At 37.5% G+C, this 27,022-nt stretch overlaps 1 protein-coding gene across 2 annotated transcripts in view; it reads left to right on the top strand.

Moving 5' to 3' along the window:
• Positions 1 to 816: 816 nt before the first annotated feature.
• AASDH (aminoadipate-semialdehyde dehydrogenase) overlaps positions 817 to 27,022 on the top strand; it is a 45,997-nt gene continuing 19,791 nt past the window's right edge. Inside the window, exons 1-5 of one of the 2 annotated variants that reach the window (XM_039249049.1) lie at positions 817 to 937; positions 4,929 to 5,201; positions 6,255 to 6,375; positions 19,751 to 20,067; positions 23,289 to 23,481. In XM_039249049.1, coding sequence (XP_039104980.1) covers positions 19,895 to 20,067; positions 23,289 to 23,481 — 366 coding nt within the window. In that variant the 5' untranslated portion in view covers positions 817 to 937; positions 4,929 to 5,201; positions 6,255 to 6,375; positions 19,751 to 19,894. The remainder of the gene's footprint in view (positions 938 to 4,928; positions 5,202 to 6,254; positions 6,376 to 19,750; positions 20,068 to 23,288; positions 23,482 to 27,022) is intronic. The other variant, XM_039249050.1, reaches the window with a different exon arrangement.

The following is a 27,022-nucleotide window of genomic DNA, read 5'->3' as shown; positions in this document are numbered from 1 at the left end:
ACATCTCCAATGATAACTTAGAAACCAATTCTTCAGGCGTGTAGCTTAGGTCACTTTCCCACTCATACCTGGTTTTATTTTTTGCTCCTATTAGAAACTGAAAATTTTTTAGTCATTTAAAATTTGTCTCTTCCAATTAAAATGTTAGCCAAATTATGACAGAGGCCCCCTTTGCAGGCTTCATTGCAGGAGTCAATCTCCTAAACTACCGCAGATTCCCAGACAATGTAGCATGGATTAAGTCCACTTTTTTTTTTTTTTTTTAACGATTATTTGAGAGAGAGGGAACAGAGGAGGGACAGACAGGGAGGGAGACACACAATCCAAAGCAGGTCCAGGCTCTGTGCTGTCATGACAGAGAGCCCTACAGGGGCTCAAACTCAAAAGCCCTGAGATCATGACCTAAACCGAAGTCGGACGTTTAACCAGCTGAGCACCGAGGCGCCCCGCATTAAGTCCACTTTCTATTGCGTTTCACAACTATTTCATCTTCCTTTACATCAACCCTAGGCAATATCTGTCTCTCCACTTTGTGGACAAGGAACTCTGAATTAAAGTGCTTTGCCAGAGTTTCTTGGTACAGTTCCACGCTGGTCAGCTCCAAAGTCTTTGTAAATCCTGTCCAAAATCCAACTTGATCAAAACAGGTGCCTGAGCTGAGAGCACAAGGCAAAAGTGCTGCCAGCTTTCCTCCCAGGTTGGCCCAGCCCCTTCGGGAGGGGCTACCTGCTCCGGGTAGCTCCGCTGACGTCAATGCAGCGACGCAGGAGATTTGCGCAAGAAGCTGCGCCTCTTGATCCCAGCGGTCATTGCGGCCCGGCAGGCTTTACGGCCTGGGTGCTGCTGCTTTTCACATGTGTGTGGTGAGGTCCTGGTTTTGGCCTGTTGGAGGGTCAGGATGGGCTCAGATCTCTGCCCCAACCCTCAGGCCTTCTGAGTGAGTCTCTCCCGAGGCGGTGTCCAGCAGGGGCTTGTGTGGGAGAGGTGAAGTACGGTGAGGCCTGGGCCTGGCTACAGATTGTCAGCTACATGGCCACTGCTTTGCTTCAGACGTGAGTCACGGCGTCTGGCAGGTTGTGTAAAGACTAAACTGACCTGTGTATCTCTCCTGAGTAGCCCAGGCTCGAACCCTCTGCCCGTTCATTCAGAAGAAAATAGTCGGCCCCACCTCCTTCCTAGTGTAGTTTGGAAGCTATGAAGTGCATTGTTATTAAATGTAATTGTATAATGGAAATTAAGAACCCCAAGGATGGGCGGCGGGTGGGTAGCTTCCGGATTATTTAACTGTCTTTAAAATAACAGATAATCTAGAGAGAGTCCTCTGGAGCACGAGAATTTGACAGTCTTAAGACCTTTTGAAGACTAAATAGCATTTACTGCTGTAAATGAAGTAGAGAATATCTTTAATGATTTCATTACATGTGAAATCTACTTAACAAATTGGCTCCCCTCACCCCGCCCCCCCCAATTTATAAGGTCTTGGAAATGTTTGGGTGTCCAGTAAGCATAGTGTTATTTTTATTTTTTTCTTATTTTAAAAAAGTTTATTTTAGAGAGCGCGAGCAAGCAGAGAAGGGGCAGAAAGAAAGGGAGACAGAATCCCAAGCAAGCTCCGGATGTCAGCACAGATCTGGATGTGGGACTCAAATTTACCAACCCAACCGAGAGATCATGACCTGGGTGGAAACCAAGACTAGGATGCTCAACCAACTGAGCCACCCAGGCACCCCACTTTTTTTTTTTTTTAAGTATACTATTCTATATTGGAGAGGATATTTATGATTCAGTTAATGAAAATGAAAACCTTGGACAATAGATCTTAAATGTGTAGCAACCCCTGGGAAACTGACAGTTAAAAGTAGAAAAACCTCTTAATTGTATAGATAGGTGTGGTAGCTTTGTAATTTATCATAAAAATGGTATTTCTTCAGTTAGCTCTATAATCTTTCCCCTTTGATGTCAAGTATTTTGGAGTATAAAAATCGGAATGTCCTCATGGAAAACTAAGTGCTATAATTGCTTTTGCATTAAAAAAATGCAATTTTTTGGCACATATAAGATTTTTGTGAAAATGCCTTAGTGTAATGTAGGCAATTTGTTATTCATAGTGGGAGGGAGTAGCAGTAGTTATCTTCACTGACTATACCTTGTCTCATAACTTCATTTGGAATAATTAAGGGGTAATATTGACAGTCATCTTTAATGATAATTTGTGTGTATGAGGAAAGGCTAAAAATTTTTATCTTTTATATCACAAAAGAAAATATTTATAGTAGTGCATACTAGGGACGACTGGGTGGCTCAGTTGGTTAAGCGTCCAGCTTTGCTCAGGTCACGATCTCATAGCTAGTGAGTTCGAGCCCCATGTCAGGCTCTGGGCTGATAGCTCGGAGCCTGGAGCCTGCTTTGGATTCTGTGTCTCCTTTACTCTCTGCCCCTCCCCTGTTCCCTCTCTCTTTCAAAAATGAAATGAATAAATGTTAAAAATTAAAAATGGGGCGCCTGGGTGGCTTAGTCGGTTAAGCGGCCGGCTTTCACTCAGGTCATGATCTCATGGTTTGTGAGTTCGAGCCCCACGTCGGGCTCTGTGCTGACTGCCAGCTCAGAGCCTGGAGCCTGCTTCTGATTCTGTGTCTCCCTCTCTCTCTGACCCTCCCCTGTTCACGCTGTCTCACTCTCTCCTAGAAATAAAATAAAAATATTAAAAAAAAATTAAATATATTTTAAAAAGTGCATACTGTAAATACCAAGGATTTTCTATTTTTAAACTTTATATTTAGAAATCATAGCATTTTCAGACCTTATGGGTCTCCATGGTTATTGGTTTATTTTGCTTTCTTTTTTGTTTTCTAATTCATATCAATTAAATGACATGGATGAAGTTAATTTTATTTTTTATTTTTAATTTTTTAAATTTTTTTAATGTTTTATTTATTTCTAGGAGAGAGAGAGAGACAGCGTGAGCAGGGGAGGGTCAGAAAGAGAGGGAGTCACAGACTCTGTCTGAAACAGGCTCCAGGCTCTGAGCTGGCAGTCAGCACAGAGCCCGAGGCGGGGCTCGAACCCACGAACCGCGAGATCATGACCTAAGCGAAAGTCGGACGCTTAACCGACTAAGCCACCCAGGCGCCCTTATTTTTTATTTTTTTAATTAAAAAATTATATATTTAATTTTTTGAGAGAGAATGACAGAGTGTGTGGGGGGGAGGGGCAGAGAGAGAGGGAGACACAGAATCTTAAGCAGGCTCTAGGTTCTGCGATGTCAACACAGATGGTGGGGCTTGAATCCACCAACCAGTAGATCATGACCTGAGCCATAGTCAGACACTTAACCGACTGAGCTGCTCAGATGCCCCTATTTTTTTTTTATTTCTTTAAAGTTTATTTTAAGAGGGAGAGAATCTCAGACAACCTCCACATTGCCAATACAGAACCCTACAAGGAGCTCAGTCCCACAAACTGTGCAATCATGACCTGAGCTGAAATCAAGAGTCGATGCTTAACTATCTGAGCTAACTAACTCAGGCGACCTGGTTAATTTTATTTTGAATTGGTAATGAAGTCAGTTCAAGTAAATATGAACAAATAAACTTGATTAAAATAGGCTACTTGGTAAATCTTACTTGCTTTTGAAATATGGAAAAGAGTTCACAGAAGAAAAATCACCTTTACTTTACAAATACTAGAAATTGTTTCTTTTAAATCACTACCCCTAAGGTTTTTTGTTTTTGTTTTTTGTTTTTGATGAAGTACTGTTTTTACTCTGGGATGACTGAGTGGCTCAGTCAGTTAGGTGTCCAACTTTGGCTCAGGTCATGATCTCTGGTTCATGAGTTTCAGCCCCACTCTCTGATAACAGCAGAGAATCTGCTTTAGATACTCTGTCCCCTTCTCTCTTTGCCTCTCCCCTGCTTTTGCATGTGTGTGTGTGAGCTCCCTTGCTCTCAAAAATAAACATTAAAAACACTTTAGACTCTTCATATTTTTATTGAGAAGTCTAGAGAATACTGTGTTGATTCAATGTTTTATTGAGTTGTAATACTACAGAGTTTAAATTTAAATGAATTTTGTGGCAGTCTTAAAAATAGAAGATTAAGAGCTTACTCAACAATTTATAAAAGGGACTTGATGCGACCTCTGAAGTATTATAATAAATAGCGTAGTTTGTATACAGTGGACTAAAATTGGATGGATTTAGATAGATTTTCCTTTTTTCTAACAAAGGTTGACTTTGTTTTCACCTGAGTTCAGTTCCTAAAAGCATAGTTTTTGTATTAAGCTCGTCAAAGACGTTTTGTAGGATTTTAACCACTTTATCTTAATCTGGGATGGAAAACAAAGAAAAATGAAAAAAACTTAGGATGTGGTGCTTTAAATTGTTTTTTTTTTTTTTTTTCTTTAATGTTTATTCTTGAGAGAGACAGACACCGAGCTTGAGCAGGAGAGGGGCAGAGAAAGAGGGAGACGCAGAATCTGAAGCAGGGTCCAGGCTCCGAGCTGTCAGCACAGAACTGGACACAGTGCTTGAACCCATGAACTGTGAGATCATGACCTGAGCTGAAGTCAAACACTTAACTGACTGAGTCACCAGGGGCCCCTAAAGTGGGTTTTATTGGTTATTTACATATATATATATATATATATATATATATATATATATATGTTACATTGTGGTAAGTTGAGAGAGAATTCTACATTTCTACCTGTTTCATTCTTATCTGGGTATACCAGTCCTCTCCAAAATTTTTTTCCTGATGATACCAGATTAATTTTCAACTCCTTGTTCTCAACATAGATACTTCCTAAGTTCCGAGATTGTTTTTGATATAGTTCCTTTTGTGAGGAATGATTTGTTTAGAAGTTTCTCTCTCCCTTTCTCACCCTGCCATGTTTCCTAAAACTCCCTATCCCCATAATTCTGTATATAGGTAGAGTTCTCTGCTACCAATGAGGCTTCGATAAACCAGTGAAATGACTCTTCAGGAATTGGTACATCGGGCTGCCTCGATTTATTCAGATAAAATAGCTGTATGTTTTGATGAGTATAACAACCAGCCTCCAGTTTATTATACCTATAAGTTTGTGGTTCATGCTGCCTCAGAATTATCAAATTTTCTGCTATTACACTGTGACTTTCAAGGAATTCGGGAAGTTGGTCTCTACTGCCATCCTGGGATTAACTTACCCTCTTGGATTTTAGGGTAATTGTTTTAAATACTGAATTTTTAGTTTTCTAACCTAATTTATAATCCTTTAATACATAGAATGTTGTATCTTACATAAAAGTACAGTAGTATACAGAATAGTATTGGTTGGTCAATTTTAGAGAGGCTAAAGAAGTTCGTATTTCCCAAAAATTATTTTTAATCATTTAATTGATATGAATTTATTTAGGAGACCAGAACTTTTCATTTGTAGAATATTTAAAAATCTCCAAAATATAAGGGCTTCATTTGTCTGCCAAAAGAAAGTGGTCATAAGTTCTTTATATCAAAGAAAACAAGTATTTCAGAAGTAACTGTTTTTCCTCCTGAGACTGAGGTTTAAGTACTCAAAGTATTCAGTAAATGAATGAATAAGTGAGGTTTTAGATGTTGGTTTATAAAAATTGAGCTATGAACTGAGGACACTAATTCAAACAATTATTTGCAAAATGATCATTAAGTTGTTACAGAATATTATCTTTTTATAGTGATTTCTGTATTAGGGTTCTGCAGTAAATAAAAGCTATTAAAGAATTAGAAAAGTTGATGTTCATCCCATAATATGTGTGTGTTAGTAGATTAATGTATAAATGTCAAGCAAAAAAAGTTAAAATTTGGCTTTCATTCAATCATTGACAGAATTTTATTGAGAATTTATTATGTGCAAAAATCTATTGTCCCCAAAGTATACCTCAGAGTACTTTTTTTTTAGATTTTATTTTTAAGTAATCTCTACATCCAACATGGGGTTTGATACTACAACCCCCGTATCAAGAGTCTTTTGCTCTACCTACCAACTGAGCTAGCTAGGCACCCCTTCCTCAGAGTACTTTTAGTTAAAACAACTAACTGATTTTGGGTCTTAAAGTGATAAAAATTTAATAGTGGATATTCTGCCTTAAAAACAAAATAAAAACCATAACCAACGATGTGTCAGCAAATACATTGGGCATTTCTGATATAGTCAGTAGTAAAGTGCATAGATAAATAGAAATATTTAAAGATGATTTTTAACAGATGTCCTATGCTGACTCTATATTCTTCATTTAGAATTCTCCAAGTCCCTGCTGCATATGCTCCTATTGATCCAGATGCACCACCAGTGTTATCAGTGCATTTTATGAAAAAATGCAATCTAAGTTATATTCTTGTTGAAAAACAGCAAATTAATGTAAGTGTGTATATTTAAATTTTTTTGTGTTTATCTTTCAATTGAAGGGTGTGTTTGTGTACGTTTCTACCTTTTCTGATTTTACTAACTGCAGTTTTTCAGTCTCAGCACTGTTGACATTTTGGGTTGAGTGAGGAGTGTCTTATACATTGTAGGTTATTTGAACAATCTCCCTGTGGTTTCTAACCACTAAATGCCAGTAGCACCACCTCAACCCCACTCCATCCCAGTTGTGACAACCAAAATTGTCTCCAGAAATTGCCAAATGTCTCCTGGAGGCTCCCTTCACCCCCTACAGTCTATTGAGAAACATTTCCCTATAACATGAATGTATGTTCTTGACATATAATAATGTACTGCCCATTATTTTGTATTTCCTTTCTCTTTGCAAAGTTGTTTCTATACTAGGAAAATTTTATAATAATGGGAACTTCTTAAAAATTTTTATTTATTTTTGAGAGAGGGAGAGGGAGAGAGAGAATCCCAAGCAGGCCTCGTTCTGTCAGTGCAGACCCTGATATGTGGCTCAAACTCACAGAGATCATGACTTGAGCCGAAATCAAGAGTTGGATGCTCAACGGACTGAGCCACCCAGGTGCCCCCAAACCTGTATCTTTGTATATTTGTAGCAATTTATAGTGATCAACAACATTAAAGAACTATAGCCAGGCTTAGATTTTGCAAAAGAGATTTGCACTTAGACCACACCTCTCTGGAAAACTAAATTTATTTATTTTTTTAAATGTTCATTTATTTTGAGAGAGAGCACAAATTGGAGAGGGGCATAGAGAGGAAGAGAGAGGATCCTAGGCAGGCTCTATGCAGCCAGCACAGAGCATGACATGGGGCTTGATCTCACAATTGAGTGAGATCATGACCTGAGCTGAAATCAAGAGTTGGATGCTTAACCAACAGAGCTAGCCAGGCGTCCCCTAAATTTATTTTTTAATATTTAAGTGACTGCCAACCAAGTATCTAGCTAAGAAACATTGCTTTATGGGCAAGAGTTGGTTATTTCATGTTCAGCAAGATGCAGCCCGTGTTTTGTTATTTCTTTATAAAATGTTTTACCAAAGAGAAAAAAAGAACATTATAGAACCTATATATTCAGTTTAGCCTGTTTTTACCCATTTCCTAGCTGAACCAATTTATATTTGAGGTAATTTAAATGCATTCCACTATGTATCTATAGGTCTATGCATCTCTATACATAGCAAAAAATATCAAAAGCTTGAGTGCATGGAGGAATTCCTAGAGAATCATGAGTATTAGAATAAAGACTCTAGAGGGGGCTTAGTTGGTTAAGCATCCAACTTTGGCTCAAGTCACGATCTCACGGTTCGTGGGTTCAAGCCCAGTGTCGACTCTGTGCTGACAGCCTAGAGCCTGGAGCCTGCTTCAGATTCTGTGTCTCCCTCTCTCTCAGCCCACCTCCTGTTCACCCTCTGTCTCAAAAATAAACAAACATTAAAAAAAAATCTGTAGAATAAAGACTCTAGAAAGGGACAAAGTATACTTTTGTTAATATTTTCTAAATAAACATTAATGTTTAATCAAAAGTTTTCTCAGATTGGTTATTTGTTATTTTTTTAATGTTTATTTTTGCGAGTGCATGTGTGAGCTGGGGAGAGACAAAGAGACGGGGACGGAGGATCCAGAGCAGGCTTCATGCTGACAGCAGAGAGCCTGATATGTGGCTTGAACTAAGGAACTGCGAGGCCATGACCTGAGCTAAAGTTGGACACTTAACCGACTGAGCCACCCAGGCACCCCTGGTTATTTCTTTTCTTTGTTGATGTAATGTCAAATGGGAATGTGACATTCATTTTTCTTGACAGCTTTGGCGAGAGTTTTATAAAAGAGGTGGTTGAGTTTGAGAATTTTCAGTATTGGGTATACTTTATATTTTTTTATTTAAAAAAATTTTTTTAATGTTTTATTTATTTCTGAGAGAGAGACAACATGAGTAGGGGAGGGTCAGAGAGAGAGAGACACACACACACACAGAATTGGAAACGGGCTCCAGGCTGAGCTGGCTATCAGCACAGAGCCCGATGCTGGCCTCTAACCCACGAACCGTGAGATCATGACCTGAGCTGCAGTCAGATGCTTAACTGAGTGAGCCACCCGGGCGCCCCAATATTCTTTCTAACTGCTTACAGAAGGAGTTGGGCACATAGAAAACACTATAGAAAGTACCTTACTTCCTGTTTCATGACTTTGATGATGGTATAAGTGTTCCTCTTTTTTTTTTTTTTTTTTTTTTTAATAAGTGTTCCTCCTTGACACATGAGCCATTGGGAAGCACTTAACTGAGCCCAGCATCTACTAGAACAGTATTTCTCAGTTGGAGATCATTTTGCCTCCCAGGAGACACTTGCCAATGTCCACAGTGATTTTTTTATTATGCTGACAGTGAGGTGCTCCTGGTGTCTAGTGGGTAGAGGCTGTAGATGTTGCTAAAAGTCCTGTAAGACACAAGATCACCTCTTACAAAGATTTATCTGGTCCAAAATGTCAGTAGTGTTGAGACTGAGAAACTGTACACTAAAGACAAGTTATTTGGGAGGGCATTAGTATGTGAAAGAAGCCCAAGACGTGATTCTTACCTTTCAGCTGCTTCTAACCTATGGTTGACCCTTAGACAACATGGGTTTGAACTGCGTAGGTCCACTTACATGTGATTTTTTTTTTCTTTAATACAGTATAGTAAAGCATTGTAAATATATTTTCTCATGACTTTTTTTAGCCTTGATACAATACATTTTAATACAGTCCATATTCAGATTTCCGTATTTGACTCCCAAGAATTCTTTTAGCTTTTGGTGGGGAGCGGTACCAAATCCAGTCAAAGATCATATAATACATCCATTTTTTACACCTCTTTAGTATCCTTTCATCTAGAACAGCTCCCCTACCCTTTTCAAAAATATTTCGTGACCTACACATCTTAGAAATCAGAGTTATTGAGGTGTAATGTACATAGAGTAAAAACCCCCTAGTTATGTATGTGTGCATTTTAATGAGTTTTGACAAATGTAAGCTGTTATGAAAACACGACTTCAATCGTGATATAAATGTTTTTCTTCAAAATCCTTATGTCCCTTTTCAGCCCATCCCAAGTACATTTTTTTACATTTACTCTTCTTTGGAACTGTATTTTAAAGGCTTTCCTGATGCCATGGCTGGTCCAGTTTTCCTCCCAGATCTCCTCGGTCAGTTTAGCCAGCTTCTCTTCCTCTGTGAGGACAGGAAACTTGTTGGTAACAGTTTGTCACTTATGCTCATATCCTCAGCACCTAGAACAATACCTGGTGTAGGAAACACTGCAGAGTGAGGCACTTGAACTATGCTAATTCACGTAATGCTCAGCTGCCAGCTAAATATTACCTTCGTTTTCTAAATGACATTAAGTTCAACGAAGTATAATCAGTACATTTACAAAACCACTATCTAACAGAGAGCCAGGATTTAAATACATTGGGTAAAATATGTTCTGATTATATTTCAGTATTAAAAATATTTTCATGTGCATATAGTTGATATAAAATGTTACATTAGTTTCAGGTGTGCAACATAGTGATTGAGCATCTCTATACATTATGCTACTGTCACCATAAGTGTAGCTACCAGCTCTCACTGTATAGCCTGATTATGGTATCACCGACCATATTCCCTGTGCTGTATCTTTTATTCCCTATTATTTCAGTATTACAGATATGTGAATATTGAAAATGGGATTATAGAATTTAAAATTTTTAGAGCCCTTTCTCTCTCTGACCCTCCCCTGCTCACGCTGTCTCTATCTCTCTCTCCTAGAAATAAATAAAACATTAAAAAAAAAAATTAAAAAAAAAAAAGGGCGCCTGGGTGGCTTAGTCGGTTGAGCGTCCGACTTTTGCTTGGGTCATGATCTCGCGGTTCGTGGGTTTTTGCCCCGCGTCGGGCTCTGTGCTGACTGCCTGCTCTGAGCCTGGAGCCTGTTTCAGTCTGTGACTCCCTCTCTCTCTGACCCTCCTCTGCTCACGCTGTCTCTCTCTCTCCTAGAAATAAATAAAACATTAAAAAAAAATTAAAAAATTTTTAGAGCCCTTTATTCCTATGGCATAAAGTAATGCACATTCACTGAGAGCTGTATAATACGATAGAATACTTGTGTAATATTTTGAATTTGAAAGGCACTTGTAGAATGGCAGAATAAGTATGATAAATGTTATTTGGTAATTACTTTGTAGTCACTTGAGAGATTTTATGATTTTAATTCTTTTTTTTAATTGAAGTTGACCTACAATGTTAGTTTCAAGTGTACAACATAATGGCTCAAATCTATGTTATCTTCACTGTAAGTGTAGTTACCATCTGTTGCCATACAATGGTATTACAATACTGACTGTATTCCCTATGCTGTATGTTTTATCCCCATAACTTATTCCTAACTGGAAGCCTGTATCTCCTTTTCACCCATTTTGCCCATCCTCCACTATTCTCCCCTCTGGCAACCACATTTGTTCTCTGTATTTATGGGTCTGTTTCTGTTTTTTGTTTTTGATCTTTAGATTACACATATAAGTGAAATCATGGTATATTTCTCTCTGACATATTTCATTTACTATAATTCCCTTGAAGTCTATCTGTGTTGGGAATGGTAAGATCTTCTTTTTATGTCTGAGTAATATTCATGTGTGTGTATGTGTACATTACGGCATCTTTATCCATTTACTTATTGTACACTTGAGTTGCTTCCATGTCTTGGATGCTGTAAATAGTGCTGCAATACACATAGGAATGCATATATCTTGTATTAGTGTTTTCATTTTCTTTGGGTAAATACCCAGTAGTGGAATTACTGGATCATATATATATATTTTTTAATGTTTATTTATCTTGAATGGAAGAGAGAGAATCCCAAGCAGTCTCTGCACTATCAGCACAGAATCCTATGCAGGGCTTTATCTCATAAACTATGAGATCATTACCTGAGCTGAGATCAAGATTCAGATACTTAACCAACTGAGGCACTCAGGCACCCCCTTCATATGGTATTTTTATTTTTAAGTTTTTGAGGAACCTCCATACTGTTTACCACAGTGGCTGCACAAATTTATATTCTTACATTTTACCTTGTACCAAAAATGCACAAGGGTTCCTTTTTCTCTACATCCTTGCCAATACTTGTTATTTCTTGTCTTTTTGATTCTAGTCGTTTTGCCAGATTTGAGGTGGTATCTCATTGTGCTTTTGATTTGCATTTCCCTGATTAGTGATATTGAATATCTTTCATGTGTCTTTTGGCCATCTAGATGTCTTCTTTGGAAAATATCTATCCAGGTCCTCTGCCTATCTTTTTACCATGATTATTTGTTTTGGTTTTTATTTATTTTTTTGATGTTGAATTGTAGAAGTTCCTCATATATTTTGGATATTAACCATTTATCAGATATATCATTTGGAAATACTTCTCCCATTTAGTAAGTTGCCCTTTCATTGATGTCTTTCACCTTTTATGGATGGTTTACTTCTCTGTGCAAAATCTTTTTATTTGGCTGAAGTCCCCCAGTTTGTTTGCTTGTTTCCCTTGCTTGAGGAGACATTTCTAGAAAATTGTTGCTAAGGGTGATGTTAAAGAGATTATGGTCTGATTTTTTTCTAAGAGTTTTATGGTTTCAGGTCTCACATTTAGGTCTTTAATCTGCTGTGGGCTTATTTTTGTGTGTGGTGTATGAAAGTGGCCCAGTTTCGGTCTTTTGCATGTAGCTGTCCAGTCTTTCCAGCACCATTTATTGAAGAGACTCTTTTCCTGATTGCATGTTCTTGCCTCTTGTGTCATAGATTAATTGACCTATATAAGCATGGGTTTATTTCTGGGCTCTCTGTCCTGTTGTTCTATGTGTCTGTTTCTGTGCCAGTACCATACTACTTTGATTACTACAGCTTTGTAGTAGGTTTTGAAACTGGGATTGTGATACCTGCACCTCTCTTCATTCTTAAGACTGCTTTGGCTATTTGGGGTCTTCTGTGGTTCCATACAAATTTTAGGATTATTTGTTCTAGTTCGGTGAAAAATGCTGCTGGTATTTTGATAGGGATTGTATTGAATCTAGATTGCTTTGCATAATATGGACATCTTAACAAAATTCTTCCAATCCATGACCATGAAATATATGTTCATTTGTGTCGTCTTCACTTTTTTACATCAATGTTTTATATTTTCACAGTACTCTTCTTTTAGCTTCTTGGTTAAATTCATTCTAGATATTATTTTTGGTGTAATTGTAAATGGAATTTTCTTAATTTTTCTTTCATTGCTACTATACAGGAGTTGCTTAATTGCTATTTCCTTGCTAGTATATAGGAATGCAACAGGTTTCTGTATATTAATTTTGTATCCTTCAACTTTACAGAATTCATTAATGTTTTAAAGTTTATTTACTTTCTTTTTTTTTTTTTTTTTTACTGTTTATTTTTTAGAAAGAGGCAGAGACAGTGAGTGGGGGAGGACCAGAGAGAGAGGAAAACAGAATCTGAAGCAGGCACCAGACTCTGAGCTGTCAGCAGAGCCCGATGACAGGCTCGAACTTGTGAACCATGAGGTCATGACCTGAACCAAGGTTGGATGCTTAACCTTCTGAGCCACCCAGGCAGCCCCAAAGATTATTTTCTTTTGAGAGAGAGAGAGAGAGAGAGAGAGAGAGAACATGCGTGCGTGCACGCACACACACACACACGCCACATGCATGCATGTACAAGTCAGGGAGGAGCAGAGAGAGGGAGACACAGGATGCAAAGCAGGCTCTCTGATGGGGCACCTGGGTGGCTCAGTTGATTAAGTGTCCGACTTCAGCTCAGGTCATGATCTCACTGTTTGTGGGTTCGAGCCCTGCTTCGGGCTCTGTGCTGACAGCCAGCTCAGAGCCTGGAGCCTGTTTGGGATTCTGTATCTCCCTCTCTCTCTGACCCTCCCCTGCTCATGCTGTCTCTGTCCCTCTCTCAGAAATAAATAAAACATTAGAAAAAATTAAAAAACAACTTCCCCCCTGAAAAAACAAAACGGGCTGTCTGCTGACAGAGCCTGCAAACCGTGAGATCATGACCTGAGCCTAAGTCAGATGCTTAACTGACTGGGCTACCCAGGCACCCCCATTTATTACTTTTAATAGTTTTCTTGATGAAATCTTTAGGGTTTTCTATTAGTATGATATCATCTGCAAATAATAATAATTTAAATTCTTTCTTACCAATTTGAATGTCTTCTCCACTCCCCCCAGAACTCCTTATTGCTGTGGCTAGAACTTCCAGTAAGTACCATTTGAATAAAAGTGGGTGGACATCCTTGTCTTGTTTCTGATCTTAGAGGAAAAGCTCTGTTTTTCACCATTGAGTAGAATATTAGCTGTGTATATTTTTATATATGGCCGTTAGTATGTGAGGCTTGTTCCCTTTCTTTGTTGAAAGTTTTTATCATGAATGATACTGAATTTTGTCAAATGCTTTTTTTGCATCTATTAAGAGGATGTGATTTTTATTCATTTTGTTAATGTATATTACATTGATTTGTGAATATTGGACCATTTTTGCAACTTTGGAATAAATCAGATTTGATTGTGGTGAATGATCCTTTTGATGTATTGTTGAATGAGGTTTGCTAATATCTTGTTGAGGATTTTTGTGTTCATGTTCATCAGGGATACTGGCTTGAAGATTTCTTTTTTTGTAGTGTCTTTAAAGTATTTTTTTGCATTTAGTGTTTATTTTAAAGATTATTTATTTATTTTGAGAGAGGGGTGAGGCCAGAGAGACTGAGAGAATCCCAAACTGGCTCCACAATGTGGGGCTTAAACCCACAAATCATGAGATCATAAACTGAGCCAAAATCAAGAGTCAGATGATTAACAGAATGAGCCTCCCAGGTTCCCCTGTTTGTTTGTTTATTTTTGGGAAAGAGAGAACAAGCAGGGGAGGGTCAGAGAGAGAGGGAGACACAGAATTTGAAGAGAGGCTTCAGGCTCTGAGCTAGCTGTCAGCACACAGTCCAATGTGGGGCCTGATCTCGCGGTTCGTGGGTTCATGACCTCAGCTGAAGTCAGATGCTTAACCGGCTGAGCCACCCAGGCACCCCTATTTGTTTATTTTTAAGGTTTGTTTATTTTGAGAGCGAATATGTGCATGAACAGGGAAGGGGCAGAGAGGGAGAATCCCAAGCAGGCTCTGTGTTGTCAGTGCAGAGCCAGATTCTGGTGTCAATGTCACAAACCGTGAGATCATGACCTGAACCAAAATCAAGAGTTGGATGCTTAATCTGCTGAGCCACACAAGCACGTGTGTTTATTTCTTTTTAATTAGGCTCAATGTCCGTGGTGGAGCTCAAACTCATGACCTTGAGATCAGGAGTCACATGCTCTACCAACTGGTAACCAGGCACTGCCCCAGGTATTAACTCCTCTTTAAATGCTTGGTATAATTCACCAGTGAATCCACCTGTCTTAGACTTTTTGTTTGAGAATTTTTGGATTACCAGTTCAATTTTGTTACTAGTAATTGGTCTATTCTGACTTTCTATTTCTTCCTGATTCAGTTTTGGAAGATTGTATGTTTCTAGGAATTTATCCATTTATACTAGGTTATCCTATTTGTTGGCATATAATTTTTCATAGTAGTCTCTTATAATCCTTTTTATTTCTGTGGTATTGGTTGTTACTTCTCTTTATTTTATTTGGGTCCTCTCTTTTTTTGGGGGGGATCTGGCTAAAGGTTTATCAACTTTATCTTTTTAAAGAACTGGCTCTTGGTTTCATTGATCTTTTCTATTGCTCCTTAGTCTATTTCATTTATTTCTGCTTTGATCTTATCATATCCTTCCATCTACTAACCTTGGGTTTTGTTCTTTTTCTTTCTTGAGGTAATCCAGTATCACTGTAAATTCTCTTAGAATTGCTTTTGGTGCATCTCAAAGACTTTGGACTATTGTTTTCATTTATCTTCATGTAATTTTTAATTTTCTTTTTAATATCTTTGTTGAACCATTGATCATAGCATGTTTAGCTTGTAGTGTTTGTGTTTTTCCAGTTTTTTTTTTCCTGATTTCTAGTTTTATACCATTGTGATTAAAAAATAAAAGACTCCTGATAGGATTTAAATCTTCTTAAATTATTGAGACTTGATTTTGTGGCCTAACATGATCTATCCAAGAAAATGTTCCATATGCACTTGAAAGGAATGTGTATTCTATTATTGGATGGAATGTTCTGTATATATTTAAGTCCATCTGGTATAATGTGTTCAAAGCCACGGTTTCCTAATTTTCTGTCTGAACAATCTATCTAGTGATGTAAGGTGTTAAAGTCCCCACTATTGGGGCTCCTGGGTGTCTCATTTGGTTAAGCATCTGATTCTTGATTTTGGCTCAGGTCATGATCTCACGGTTTGTGGGACTGAGCCCTGCATCATGGCTATCAATTCAGAGCCTGCTTGGGATTCTCTCTCTCTCTTTGTCCTTCCCCTTGCTCACATTTGCTTTCTCCCCAAATATTTTTTTCTAAAGTCCCCACTATTATATTGTAAATTTCTCCCTTTTATATCTGTTAATTTTGCTTTATGTATTTAGGTGCTATAGTATTGGGTACATAGATCTTTATAATGGTTATATATTCTTGTTGGATTGATCTTCTTATTCTGTAATGCCCTTCTTATTCTCTTGTTACAGGCTTTGTTTTAAAGTCATTTTGTCAGGGGCATCTGACTTCTGCTCAGGTCATGATCTCCCAGTTCATGGGTTCGAGCTCCGCATCGGGCTCTGTGCTGACACCTAGCTCAGAGCCTGGAGACTGCTTCAGATTCTGTATCTCCCTATCTCTCTCTGACCCTCCCCTGTGCATGCTACCTCTCTCTCTCTCTCTCAGAAATAAATAAAAACATTTTAAAAATTAAAAAAAAAAGTCATTTTGTCTAGCGGCACCTGGGTGGCTTTAGTCGGTTAAGCATCCAACTTTGGCTCAGTCTCAGTCTCAAATGTTCGTGAGTTCAAGCCCAGTATCTGGTTCTATGCTGACAGCTCAGAGTCTGGAGCCTGTATCGGATTCTGTGTCTGCCTCTTGCTGTATCCCTCCCGTGCTTGAGCTCTGTCTCTATCTTTCAAAAATAAATAAACATAATAAAGTCCTTTTGTCTGATAATACCCTGGCTTTTTTCTTTCACTTATGGAATACTTATGGACTATCTTTTTCCATTCTTTTACTTTCAGTCTGTACATATCTTTAGGTCTGAAGGGAGTCTCTTGTAGGCAACATATAGATGGGTTTTGTTTTTGTTTTTTGTTTTTTTAATCCATTCCATTATCCTGTGTCTTCTGATTGGAGCATATTTAGACCATTTACATTTCAAGTAATAGTAATGTACTTAATGCCATCTTGTTTTCTGGTTGTTTTTATAGTTCTTTGCTATTCCCTTCTCTTGATCTTTTTCCTTGTGATTGTTGATTTTATTTAGTGTTATCATGGCTTTTTCTCTTTATTTTTGGTATATATTATAGATCTGTGGTTACCATGAGGTTTATATATAACATCCTAAGTATGTAGCAGTCTATATTAAGTTGGTTACTTAAGTTTAAACATATTCTAAGAGAACTACTTTTTTATTCTCCCTCCATATTTTATTTATATGTTGTCATATTTTACATCTCTTTATTGATAATTTTCTTCTAATTATGGCCTCTTTTCTTAAATTTACATTAATATTTCTTATAAAGTTGGTTCAGTGGTGAGCTTTTTAAACTTTTATTTGAGGAATTCTTTATCTCTCCAATATATATCTATATTTTTAAGTTAGAGAGTGTGAGCACCAGTGAGGGACGGGCAGAGCAAGAATCTCAGATTGATACTGCAGAGCCTGATATAGGTCTCAAACTCACAAACCATGAGGTTATGACCTGAGCTGAAGTCAAGAGTCCAATGCTTACTGACTGATCCACCCAGGTGCCACTATCTCTCCTTTAGTTGTGAATTATAACCTTGCTGGGTAGACTATTTTTGATTATAGGCTTTTTCTTTTCAGCTCTTTGGATACATAATGCCAGTCCTTTCTGGCCTACAAAGTTTCTATTGAAAAATCAGCTGGTAGCCTTATTGGTTTGGTTTCCCTTGTATGTAACTTTTAGCTTCTTGCCACTTTAAAATTCTTTCTGTATTTTGTGCCTGAGTGGTTTAGTTTGTTAAATATCTGACTTTAGCTCTGGTTAGGATCTCATGGCTCGTGAGTTTGAGCCCTGCATCCTACTCCCTGCTATTAGTACAGAGCCTGCTTTGGATCTTATGTCTTCCTCTTTCTTTGCCTTTCCCTTCTCCCATCCTCCATCCCCAATCCTCTGAAGCATTAAAAAGGATTTTAGGAGCACTTTAGTGGCTCAGTCAGTTAAGCGTCTGACTCTTGGTTTTAGCTCAGGTCAGGATCTCATAATTCATGAGTTTGAGCTCCACATTGGGCTCTGCACTAACAGCACAGAGCCTGCTTTGAATTCTCTGCCTCCTTCTCTCAGCCCCTTCCCCACCCATACTGTCTTTGTCTCTCTCAATTAAATTGAAATCTCTTAAATTTTTTTTTAACTTATTTCTAGGAGAGAGAGAGACAGCGTGAGCAGGGGAGGGTCAGAGAGAGAGGGAGTCACAGACTGAAACAGGCTCCAGGCTCTGAGCTGGCAGTCAGCACAGAGCCCGACGCAGGGCTCGAACCCACGAACCGCGAGATCATGACCTAAGCGAAAATCGGACGCTTAACCGACTAAGCCACCCAGGCGCCCCTTAAATTTTTTTTTTTTTAATAATAAAATTTTTTCTGTATCTTTTAACCTTTGACATTTTAATGTGGTGTGGTGTGGACCTCCTTGGGTTCACCTTGTTTGGAACTCTCTATGCTTCCTAAACCTGGATATCTTTTTCCTTTTCCAGGTTAGGGAATCTTCTGTATAGTTTCTGAACATGATCTTTTGTCTAACTTACATCATTCCAAGAAAACTGTATATAGTATATGTAACATTCAGAGTATAGTTAATTGATTGTCATCAGGAAGGTTTCTGGTCAACTATAGGCTATTAGTAAAGTTTGGGAAAGGGAGGTCAGAAGTCATTCATGGATTTTAGGGTTGGTGCTTCTATAACCCCTGTGTTCAGGAGTCAACTGTGTTTGGAGAGAAAAGTATCATAATCTCGAACCTATAAATTCTACATAATGTGGAGATACCCTAAGGGTAATAAATGTAACCTAGTAGAGATAAGTAAAGTTAATGGCAAAAGATGATTTTGAACTAAGTGTTAAAAATACATATTATAGGTCCTTAATTTTTTTAATATTATAGTCCACACCACACCTGACCCCTAATACATACACCACAATCAAATAAAGCCCTATAGGCTCCTGCATTGTGACCTTGTTCTCATTTCTCTCCTCTTATTTTTCTTTCATTTATAATAATTAATGTGAAAACTTATGTTTCATTAAACTTCTTTTTATCAATCCTAAAAGGTATATTCAAAGGAACCTCACTTTTAGCATGTAAAAATTGAATTTAATATCTTTTTATCCAAATTAAATAAATCTATATTAATCTGTCTCCATCTACCAAATACGTGAGCCAGAAACTCATAATCTTCTTAGGCTCACTCTGTATCCAGAAAGTTAGCCAGCCCTATTGATTCTTGCTCATAGGCCCTTTCTGTCTGCTCTTGTTTCAACAGACTAGTTCAGGCCCATATAGCATATCTCAATTGTTGCAAAAGGTTCATTAGAAAACCCTCACTTACCAAAAGTGTAACTTATTAGTCTATCCTTGCCACCTTCAGTTAAATCTCTTTGCTTATAGGTTAAGGTCTAAACCCCTTATAGATTTATTAAGGATAGCCTCTCCTTTCCTCTTAACTATGTGTCTTTTCCCTCTCCCCCAATTCTTCAACTTTCTGGAATGCTCAAAGTTCTCCACAACACTAGCTGTCTCAGGTCATATATTCTGCATTAGCTATTTGCCCAATAAAGTATGCCTCTTTATTTAGACAAAGCTACTTATAACATAAATATTACATATGATGAAGCAATCTCAGGTCTTCCAGGCAGAGTTAAATTTAATCTCCTATGTTCCGATTAACATTTCAAGCATATTCATGGTCAGTTACCACATTGCCCTGCAGTTGAATGTTTTTATGTCTATTTTGAAGGTGACTTTGAAAGTAAGGACAGCACTTTATTCTTGAAAGTTTTTAATTTCTTTTTTTTTAAGCCCTGGTTATATAGCAAGTACTCAAAACAATGTTGAATGAGTGAATATTTCATATTACTTCTATGTTAAAAATGTCTTTTAACATTAATATTGTGGACTTTGTTCCCCCATGTAACAGAAATTCAAATCTTCCTATGAAACATTATTGAATTATGATACACTTACAGAACATAATGACTTAGTACTCTTCAGGCTTCACTGGGAAAATATTGAAGTGAGCTTGATGTTAAATGACTGAAAACAGAAATATGAAGAAGGAAAAATGACAAATAGCACAAATTCTGAGCACAGCAATGAAGAAAAGTCAGAAGAGCACATGGATGTGAGGCTTAAGCATTGCTTGGCCTATGTTCTCCATACATCAGGCACTACGGGGATACCTAAGATTGTCAGAGTCCCTCATGCATGTATAGTGCCAAATATCCAACATTTTCGGTGAGTTCTGTCTTTTGAATCTTTTTTCAAAACTTGTATTTTAAAATGAAAAAAGTTTTAAGTGAATTCTCCTGATATGGGGCTCTAACTCATGACTCCAAGATCAAGAGTTGCATGCCCTGCTGACTGAGCTAGCCTAGTACCCCAAGGGCAAAATATTTTTAATGTATGTTCTTCATAACTCTTGTTCCTAAATTGATAGTCATAAGTAATTGGCTCTCTTGTTTTGGCTATATCTGAACTTTAGTTATCTTCAGGCTGGGGCTTCACCTCTCTGATCAAGACCTGGAGCCAGGCAGAGAGCAAATAAATGATATGCTTAGAAGCTTTGCATCTTAATTATTAATAAGAAGGAAGTGTTTTCCTGGCAGAGGTACAGCAGAGAAATGGGGGAAAGCAAGAGTTTGGCTTGAGAGAGTATATCAGGGCAGAGCAGAGGAAAGAGTCGGAGGGCAGGAGCCATGTGACCTGAGGGGGCAGGAGCCTGGTATGCCCTGTTGAAGAATTTTGAACTTAGTCCAGTAGGTATAAAAATATTTGCATTTCATTAAGTTCATTCCTATAGCATTGTAGAGTTTGGTTTGTTCTTGTGGTCAGGAGATGAGAAATCTCTATGAAATTGATTCTTAACTTGACAAGAAAGAAGGAAATAGACAAGGAAGGGAACCAAAAGGGAGTAATCTTAGGAAATCAAAAGAGGAAACAGAAACAAATATAGAAATAGAAACTTTGTGAGACAAATATATATTTTTATGTCGTAAGTTTTATATAATTAAAAAATTTCTAACCACATCTTAAAGAGTACAAAGAAATAAAAAATTTAACATTTAATTCAGTATATCTAAAATATTTCAATATGTAATCAATATGAAAATTAGTGAAGTATTATATGCATTTATTCTTATCTTAAATCTAGCTTGTATTTTACACTTCTACCTCTCAATATGGATTAGCCACATTTTTAGTGCTCAGTAGGCACATATTTCTAGTGGCTACCATATTGGATGGTGCAGGTCTAGAAGAAAGGAATGGTGAAATGATGCAGAGAGGTGTCTTATAATTGACAATCTAGTCTTTAGTGACTTTATTTTTGAGTGCCCAAGACTGCGGACAGATTACATTAGGCTGGGGATAAAGGAATGAGAGATAAGGAAATGGAGACAAAAAGTAAAGTTTTCATTTCTAGAAGTTTTAATGGGAAAGAAAATTCTGGGGGTGGGGGCTATAGATTTATTTTTGAGATGGGAGACGTTTATGAGCTGATGGTAGAGAGTTGGTAGGGAGAGTTGGGTTGAAAAATCAAGCAATAGTATTGTAAAGGAGTAGGATACTTTGAGATGGAAGGGTAAGGAATGTTCAGAAGCTGAGATTGTAACTTTCCTATTAGATGAAGGGCAAAGTAATACACTAAGAACATGAGAGGTGAGGTGGGTTGGAGATGTAGGAAACTTGAAAAGAATGAAGCAGATTTGGAATCTGGTGGAGGTGGGAAGAGGCACTGGGCCAGCAGAGGTAGGTATTGTGTGTAAAGTGGGAGCAAGTATTTGCTAGTGAGGGGTAAGGGGCTGATTTTAAGTATATGAATTTCTAGGGACCCTTGGGTGGCTCAGTCATTTGGGTGCCTGGCTTTGGCTCAGTCATGATCTTGTAGTTCATGAGCCAAGCCTTACATCAGACTCTGCTGTCTGCACAGAGCCTTCTTCAGATCCTCTGTCCCCCTCTCTCCCAGCCCCTCCCTTGCTTGTTCTCTCTCTCTCTCTCTCAAAAATAGATAAACATTAATATATATATATATATATGAATTTCTCCATTGCTATTTATGTTTGAACTTAATGAAATCTACTTACCTGTTAAAAATCCCTTTTTGGTTTATTTTCAGGGCCATAAAAGTAACTTACAGAAGGGATTTATAGTAGGTTCACTCTTGGTTTCCTTTCTGGGAATAAAAGCTACTCCAAAGAAAGAATTTATGGTAACTTCATTTCCCAGACGTTTTTGCAATTAGATAAGGAAAGGTCTAACAAGGCTTCTTTCTGCATCTGTTAAATCCAAAATGTCTTCAGCCTAAAGTAATCTTCATACCAACTCTGGGGTTCTGAGTGAGTCCCCACAATATCATATTTGAAGATATTGTGAAATTAAGGTAATCCCTGCTTTTTAGACAGAGTTCTGTGTGTTCAGAATGAAGCAATGCCATAGGCTCACTGCTGACTATCTATGCTCTGTAATATCCTAACTATATATATTTTGCTCTTTGTTTAGCTTCTGAGAGAAAAATGTCAAATAGTGGGAAAAGGGAGTCAGAGGTCTCTATTAAGCATCATTAAATCAATAAGGATAGTCAATATTTTACCAGAAGAACAGAACTAGGAAGATATATCAGGGACTTACTATAAGGATTGGCTTATGTTTGTAGGGGCTGCTAAGCAAGACTGAATCTAGAGTGTAAACAGAAAGGGATGATCATGAGCAGCCTGGAAATCCATAGGCATGTGCTTTTTTCCACAGGCAAGTCAAGAAAGAAGATCCCGGGGTAAGGGAGAGTAATTGTAGACCCAGATGTTGAGTCTTTTTTACAGAAGGCCTCAATACTCTTCTAAAGGTCTTCCAGTTGAGTAAATCGAGCCAAGCCAGAATAAATCTCCCTTTTCATTAAAGTCAGCTAATCAGAGATTCCATATCTACAAAATCCCTTCACAGCAGCACCTAGATTAGTGTTTGATGAAATAACAGGGAGGTATGTGTGCTACTAAATGGCACCCACCTCTCTTCTGTCATCTAGCATATATGTGTGTGTGTGTAAGATATTCATATATATAAGATATGATATAAGATATATATCATCTATCATGTATATATCATACATCATTATATATCATATATAATATGATATAAGAGATATCATAATACAATAGAAGAGAGAATATCCCTTTTTGGTTCCCTAAAGGAACTAAGGACTGTGGTTCAATCCAGCCACACTGACACATCAGCATACCATCACAGATGATAAATATGTCATGTTAAGAAGTAGATATTGTTTTAAATGGCTTTTAATCCTTAAATTTTAAAGAGTTCTAGGATTAATAGTACCATTTTGGTTAATCTGAGAAAACAATAAAAATCTGGCCAACAGCCAGAAACTTAATGGTCATAAATCATTTTTTAGGATATGTGTTTACCAAATGTTAGACATTTCATGTAACTGTTCTGTTTTGCCTTAGGCTACTTTTCAAGATCACACAAGAAGATGTTTTGTTTCTGGCCTCACCTCTGACCTTTGATCCTTCCGTTGTGGAAATATTTGTTGCTCTATCCAGTGGTGCCCGTCTGCTTATTGTACCAACTTCTGTCAAAGTGCTTCCATCAAAGTTAGCTGCTGTTCTCTTTTCACATCACAGAGTAACTATTTTGCAGGTACATTTTAGGGGCAAATGAAATGTTTTGTCTTTTATTTAACATTTTATTTAAAAAAATTTTTAACGTTTTATTTATTCTTGAGAGAAAGAAAGAGCATGAGTTGGGTAGGGGCAGAGAGAAACGGGGACACAGAATCCGAAGCAGGCTCCAGGCTCTCCCAACTGAGCTGTCAGCACAGAGCCATGTGCAGGACTCCAACTCACAAATGGTGAGATCATGACCTGAGCTGAACTGAAGTCAAGACATTTAACTGAGCCACCCGGGCGCCTCTATTATTTAACATTTTACATGTTTTAGAGAATATTTTGTATTCCTGTAGGGTTTTTTTGTTTTGTTTTGTTTTACAGTAAACTAATGATAATCCAGTTAGATTATTAAAGATTGTTTCCTGATGATTCACCTAATTTGCTTGAGAATGGGGGGAAATCAGTTAATTCTGCCTAAAAAATTATTTCACCATGCATTTTGCATAGTAATAGCTAGAGGAAGTTGATCTTCACTCAAATCTGTTGGGATATGCTTGCCTCTCCTGTCTTAAACTTTAGCTTTTAGTAGAAAACATAAACTTTAAGTTATAATTAGGTAGGAATTTAGATTTTCTGTCTTTTTATATTAGTGTATTTTACATTAACTTACAGAAGCAAATAGTTTGTCATCTTTAAAGATTTAAAAAATATGGGGGCGCCTGGGTGGCTTAGTCGGTTAAGCGTCCGACTTTCGCTTAGGTCATGATCTCGCGGTTCGTGGGTTCGAGCCCCGCGTCGGGTTCTGTGCTGACTGCCAGCTCAGAGCCTGGAGCCTGCTTCAGTCTGTGACTCCCTCTCTCTCTGACCCTCCCCTGTTCACGCTGTCTCTCTCTCTCCTAGAAAAAAAAAAAAAAAAAAAAAACTATTAAAAAAAAAGATTTAAAAAATATGTATCAAAGTAGGTGACTGGTATACAAGCCTTAAGATAATTACATTGCAAATGATTAAAGATACTAGAGGGAATTAATAAAATTGTATGCATATCATGATAAACTAAAAATATCAGGTTTATATTTAGTGTAAGAGACTCAAGGATGTTAAATTTCTACCCTAAAGGCAAAATTTGATATTCACTTTGTTTTTAGGCAATGTTTTTCATCCTTAAAAATATATATATTTACGAATATGTATAAAATGAATATAGTAATGTGGCTTTCTGGGTATATCAAATCCATATAAATTCTCATCTATGGTGAATCATTCTGTAAGTCTGGGCAGGACTTTAATATAACCTGTTTTTCTACAAAATTCAAGGAGCATAATTTTCAGGAAACCTTTTCAAAGTACCTTAATAGATTTTAGAGAGAATTACTAAACAGGGAGACTTTCCTTCTATGTAGGGTCATGGGAGTTTTATCTCTTTAAATCCAATCCCCTTTAGCACAGTTTCAGTTAAATTTACTCTGGCAGTGGTTTTGACCTTTTTGGGATCATAAATCCTGAGAAACTGATATACATTTACTAACTCTGCTTCCAGAACACAGCAAGTTGTGCATATATTCACAGTGATTTTATTTAACTCACGATTCTTAATTTGGGGTATTATCAGCAGATCATTTTGAGTTTGAGTAAGGAAGAGAAGTATACAAGCTGACAGGATGTCCTTTCCTTTGTATAAGACATGTCCTGTCTTGTTAGAAGGCGGAGGAGGAGGAATTGTAAAGTTTCCTCCAAACTGCGAGGGGACTTTGAGACCAAAAAATGAGTCCGGCATCTCCACACATAAGACTGGCTATGCATGGTAACATAGGACTGGCTGAATGTTGATGCAGAGGTGTGCAGCTATTCTCCGCCAAGACGGACCTTAGTCTACAGATTTTATAGACCAAAGGATGTATAGGACATGGCACTCTAGTAAGAACAAAGGGTCTATGTGTACCTAACTGGCAGCTAATCTTTACTTAGATCGTATGGCACTATCTGTGCCTCAGGAAGGGGAGAGAGACTACATTATCTTGAGCAAATTTATGGAGGGCCAAAGCAAGTTTCTCCCTTCCCCCTCAGTTCTGACCTTGGCAGGCATTTCTAAGGTACAGATAATAATCTCCAGAGGGCCTGCACCACATAGCCCCACAGGAAGTCATCCAGCAAACATGAATAAGATGGAGTGCTACAGATGGATTCAGTATGGTCCGCTGTCTTGCATGTCTCATAGTGAATTGTAGCTTTGTTGTTAGGGTTCATCTTTTCCTTCCAAAGTCAAATTTCTCATCAAATGATATATAAGGCATCAAGGATTTTTGCTTATGTATATAATATACACTTTAAAAAGGAGCATCCTGTATAGATTTTATTTACAAAATAAATACCTAAAAACCTAATTTAATTTTTTTAATGTTTATTCTTGAGAGAGAGAGAGAGAGAGAGAGAGAGAGAGAGAGAGAGCATGTGCGCACATGAGCAGGGGAGAGAGAGGCAGAAAGAGGGAGATATAGAATCTGAAGCAGGTTGCCGGCTCTGAGCTATCAGCACAGAGCCTGATGTGAAGCTCAAACCCATGAACCACGAGATCATGACCTGAGCCAAAGTTGGACACTTAACCAACTGAGCCACCCAGGCACCCCATAAAGTTTAAAAAATTTGAAGTGGAATACCTTTATTGTGGGGGAGAAAGACCCCAAAGTGAAACAGACTTAGCTTTTGAGGTAATTTTGTTTCAGGAATAAGGACCTTTTGGAAAGAAAAGTCCACTCTTTGGTGTTTTACAAACCTAAAATACATTTGCACTTTTTTTTTTTTTTTTTTTTTTTTTTTTTTTTTTTTAACAAAGTTGTTAGACTTGATGCATTTTAAAAATAAAACCATTTAATTAGAGCAAAATCTTAGGTTGCTAACCACCAAAATGTGAGCATAATAGTGTTGTCTTTTGTCTTTGAGAGAGTGTGTGTGCATGGGGGGTGGGGTAGGGGGAGGGAGAGGGAGACTCTCAAGCAGACTCCACACCCAGCTCGGAGCCCAACTTGGAGCTCTATCTCCAGTCTGGGAGATCATGACCTGAGCCGAAATCAAGAGTCAGATGCTTAATGGACTGAACCACTTAGGCACCCTGTGTTTTTCATTTTTATAAGAATTTTCTCTTGGAAATTTTGCAAGGAACCTTAATATTCCTTGTTTTTTTTTTTTTTTTTTTTTTTTTTTTTTTTTTTTTTTTTTTTTTTTTTTTTTTTTTTTTTTTTTTTTTCTGTTATTACCTAAATCCTATTTCTGTGTGCCTAAGATGCTATGGTAACAAAGTACGTATATTGACTAGTATTCTGACACTAAATTTATCATTTCAGTTTGAGTATCTGAAAAGTGTTACTATGCTTTATCTTGCTGAATATTCATAGCTGTGCATTTATTTGTATAATTCAAAGTTAAAGTTTTTAGCATCGGAAATTAAAAGCCAGAACATTTCATTTTGACAAGAGATTTTTGTTATCGTAAAACTTGGTGGAACAGTTCATTTGATTTAGGATACCTTATAAATAGGTGGCCACTATAATTTATTACCCAAAACCCTGAATCTTGAG

This window comes from Hyaena hyaena, unplaced genomic scaffold (assembly GCF_003009895.1).
Source record: "Hyaena hyaena isolate Hyena2069 unplaced genomic scaffold, ASM300989v1 scaffold_329, whole genome shotgun sequence".
NCBI classification, from domain to species: domain Eukaryota; kingdom Metazoa; phylum Chordata; class Mammalia; order Carnivora; family Hyaenidae; genus Hyaena; species Hyaena hyaena.
This window is presented reverse-complemented; position numbering and strand designations above follow the sequence as displayed.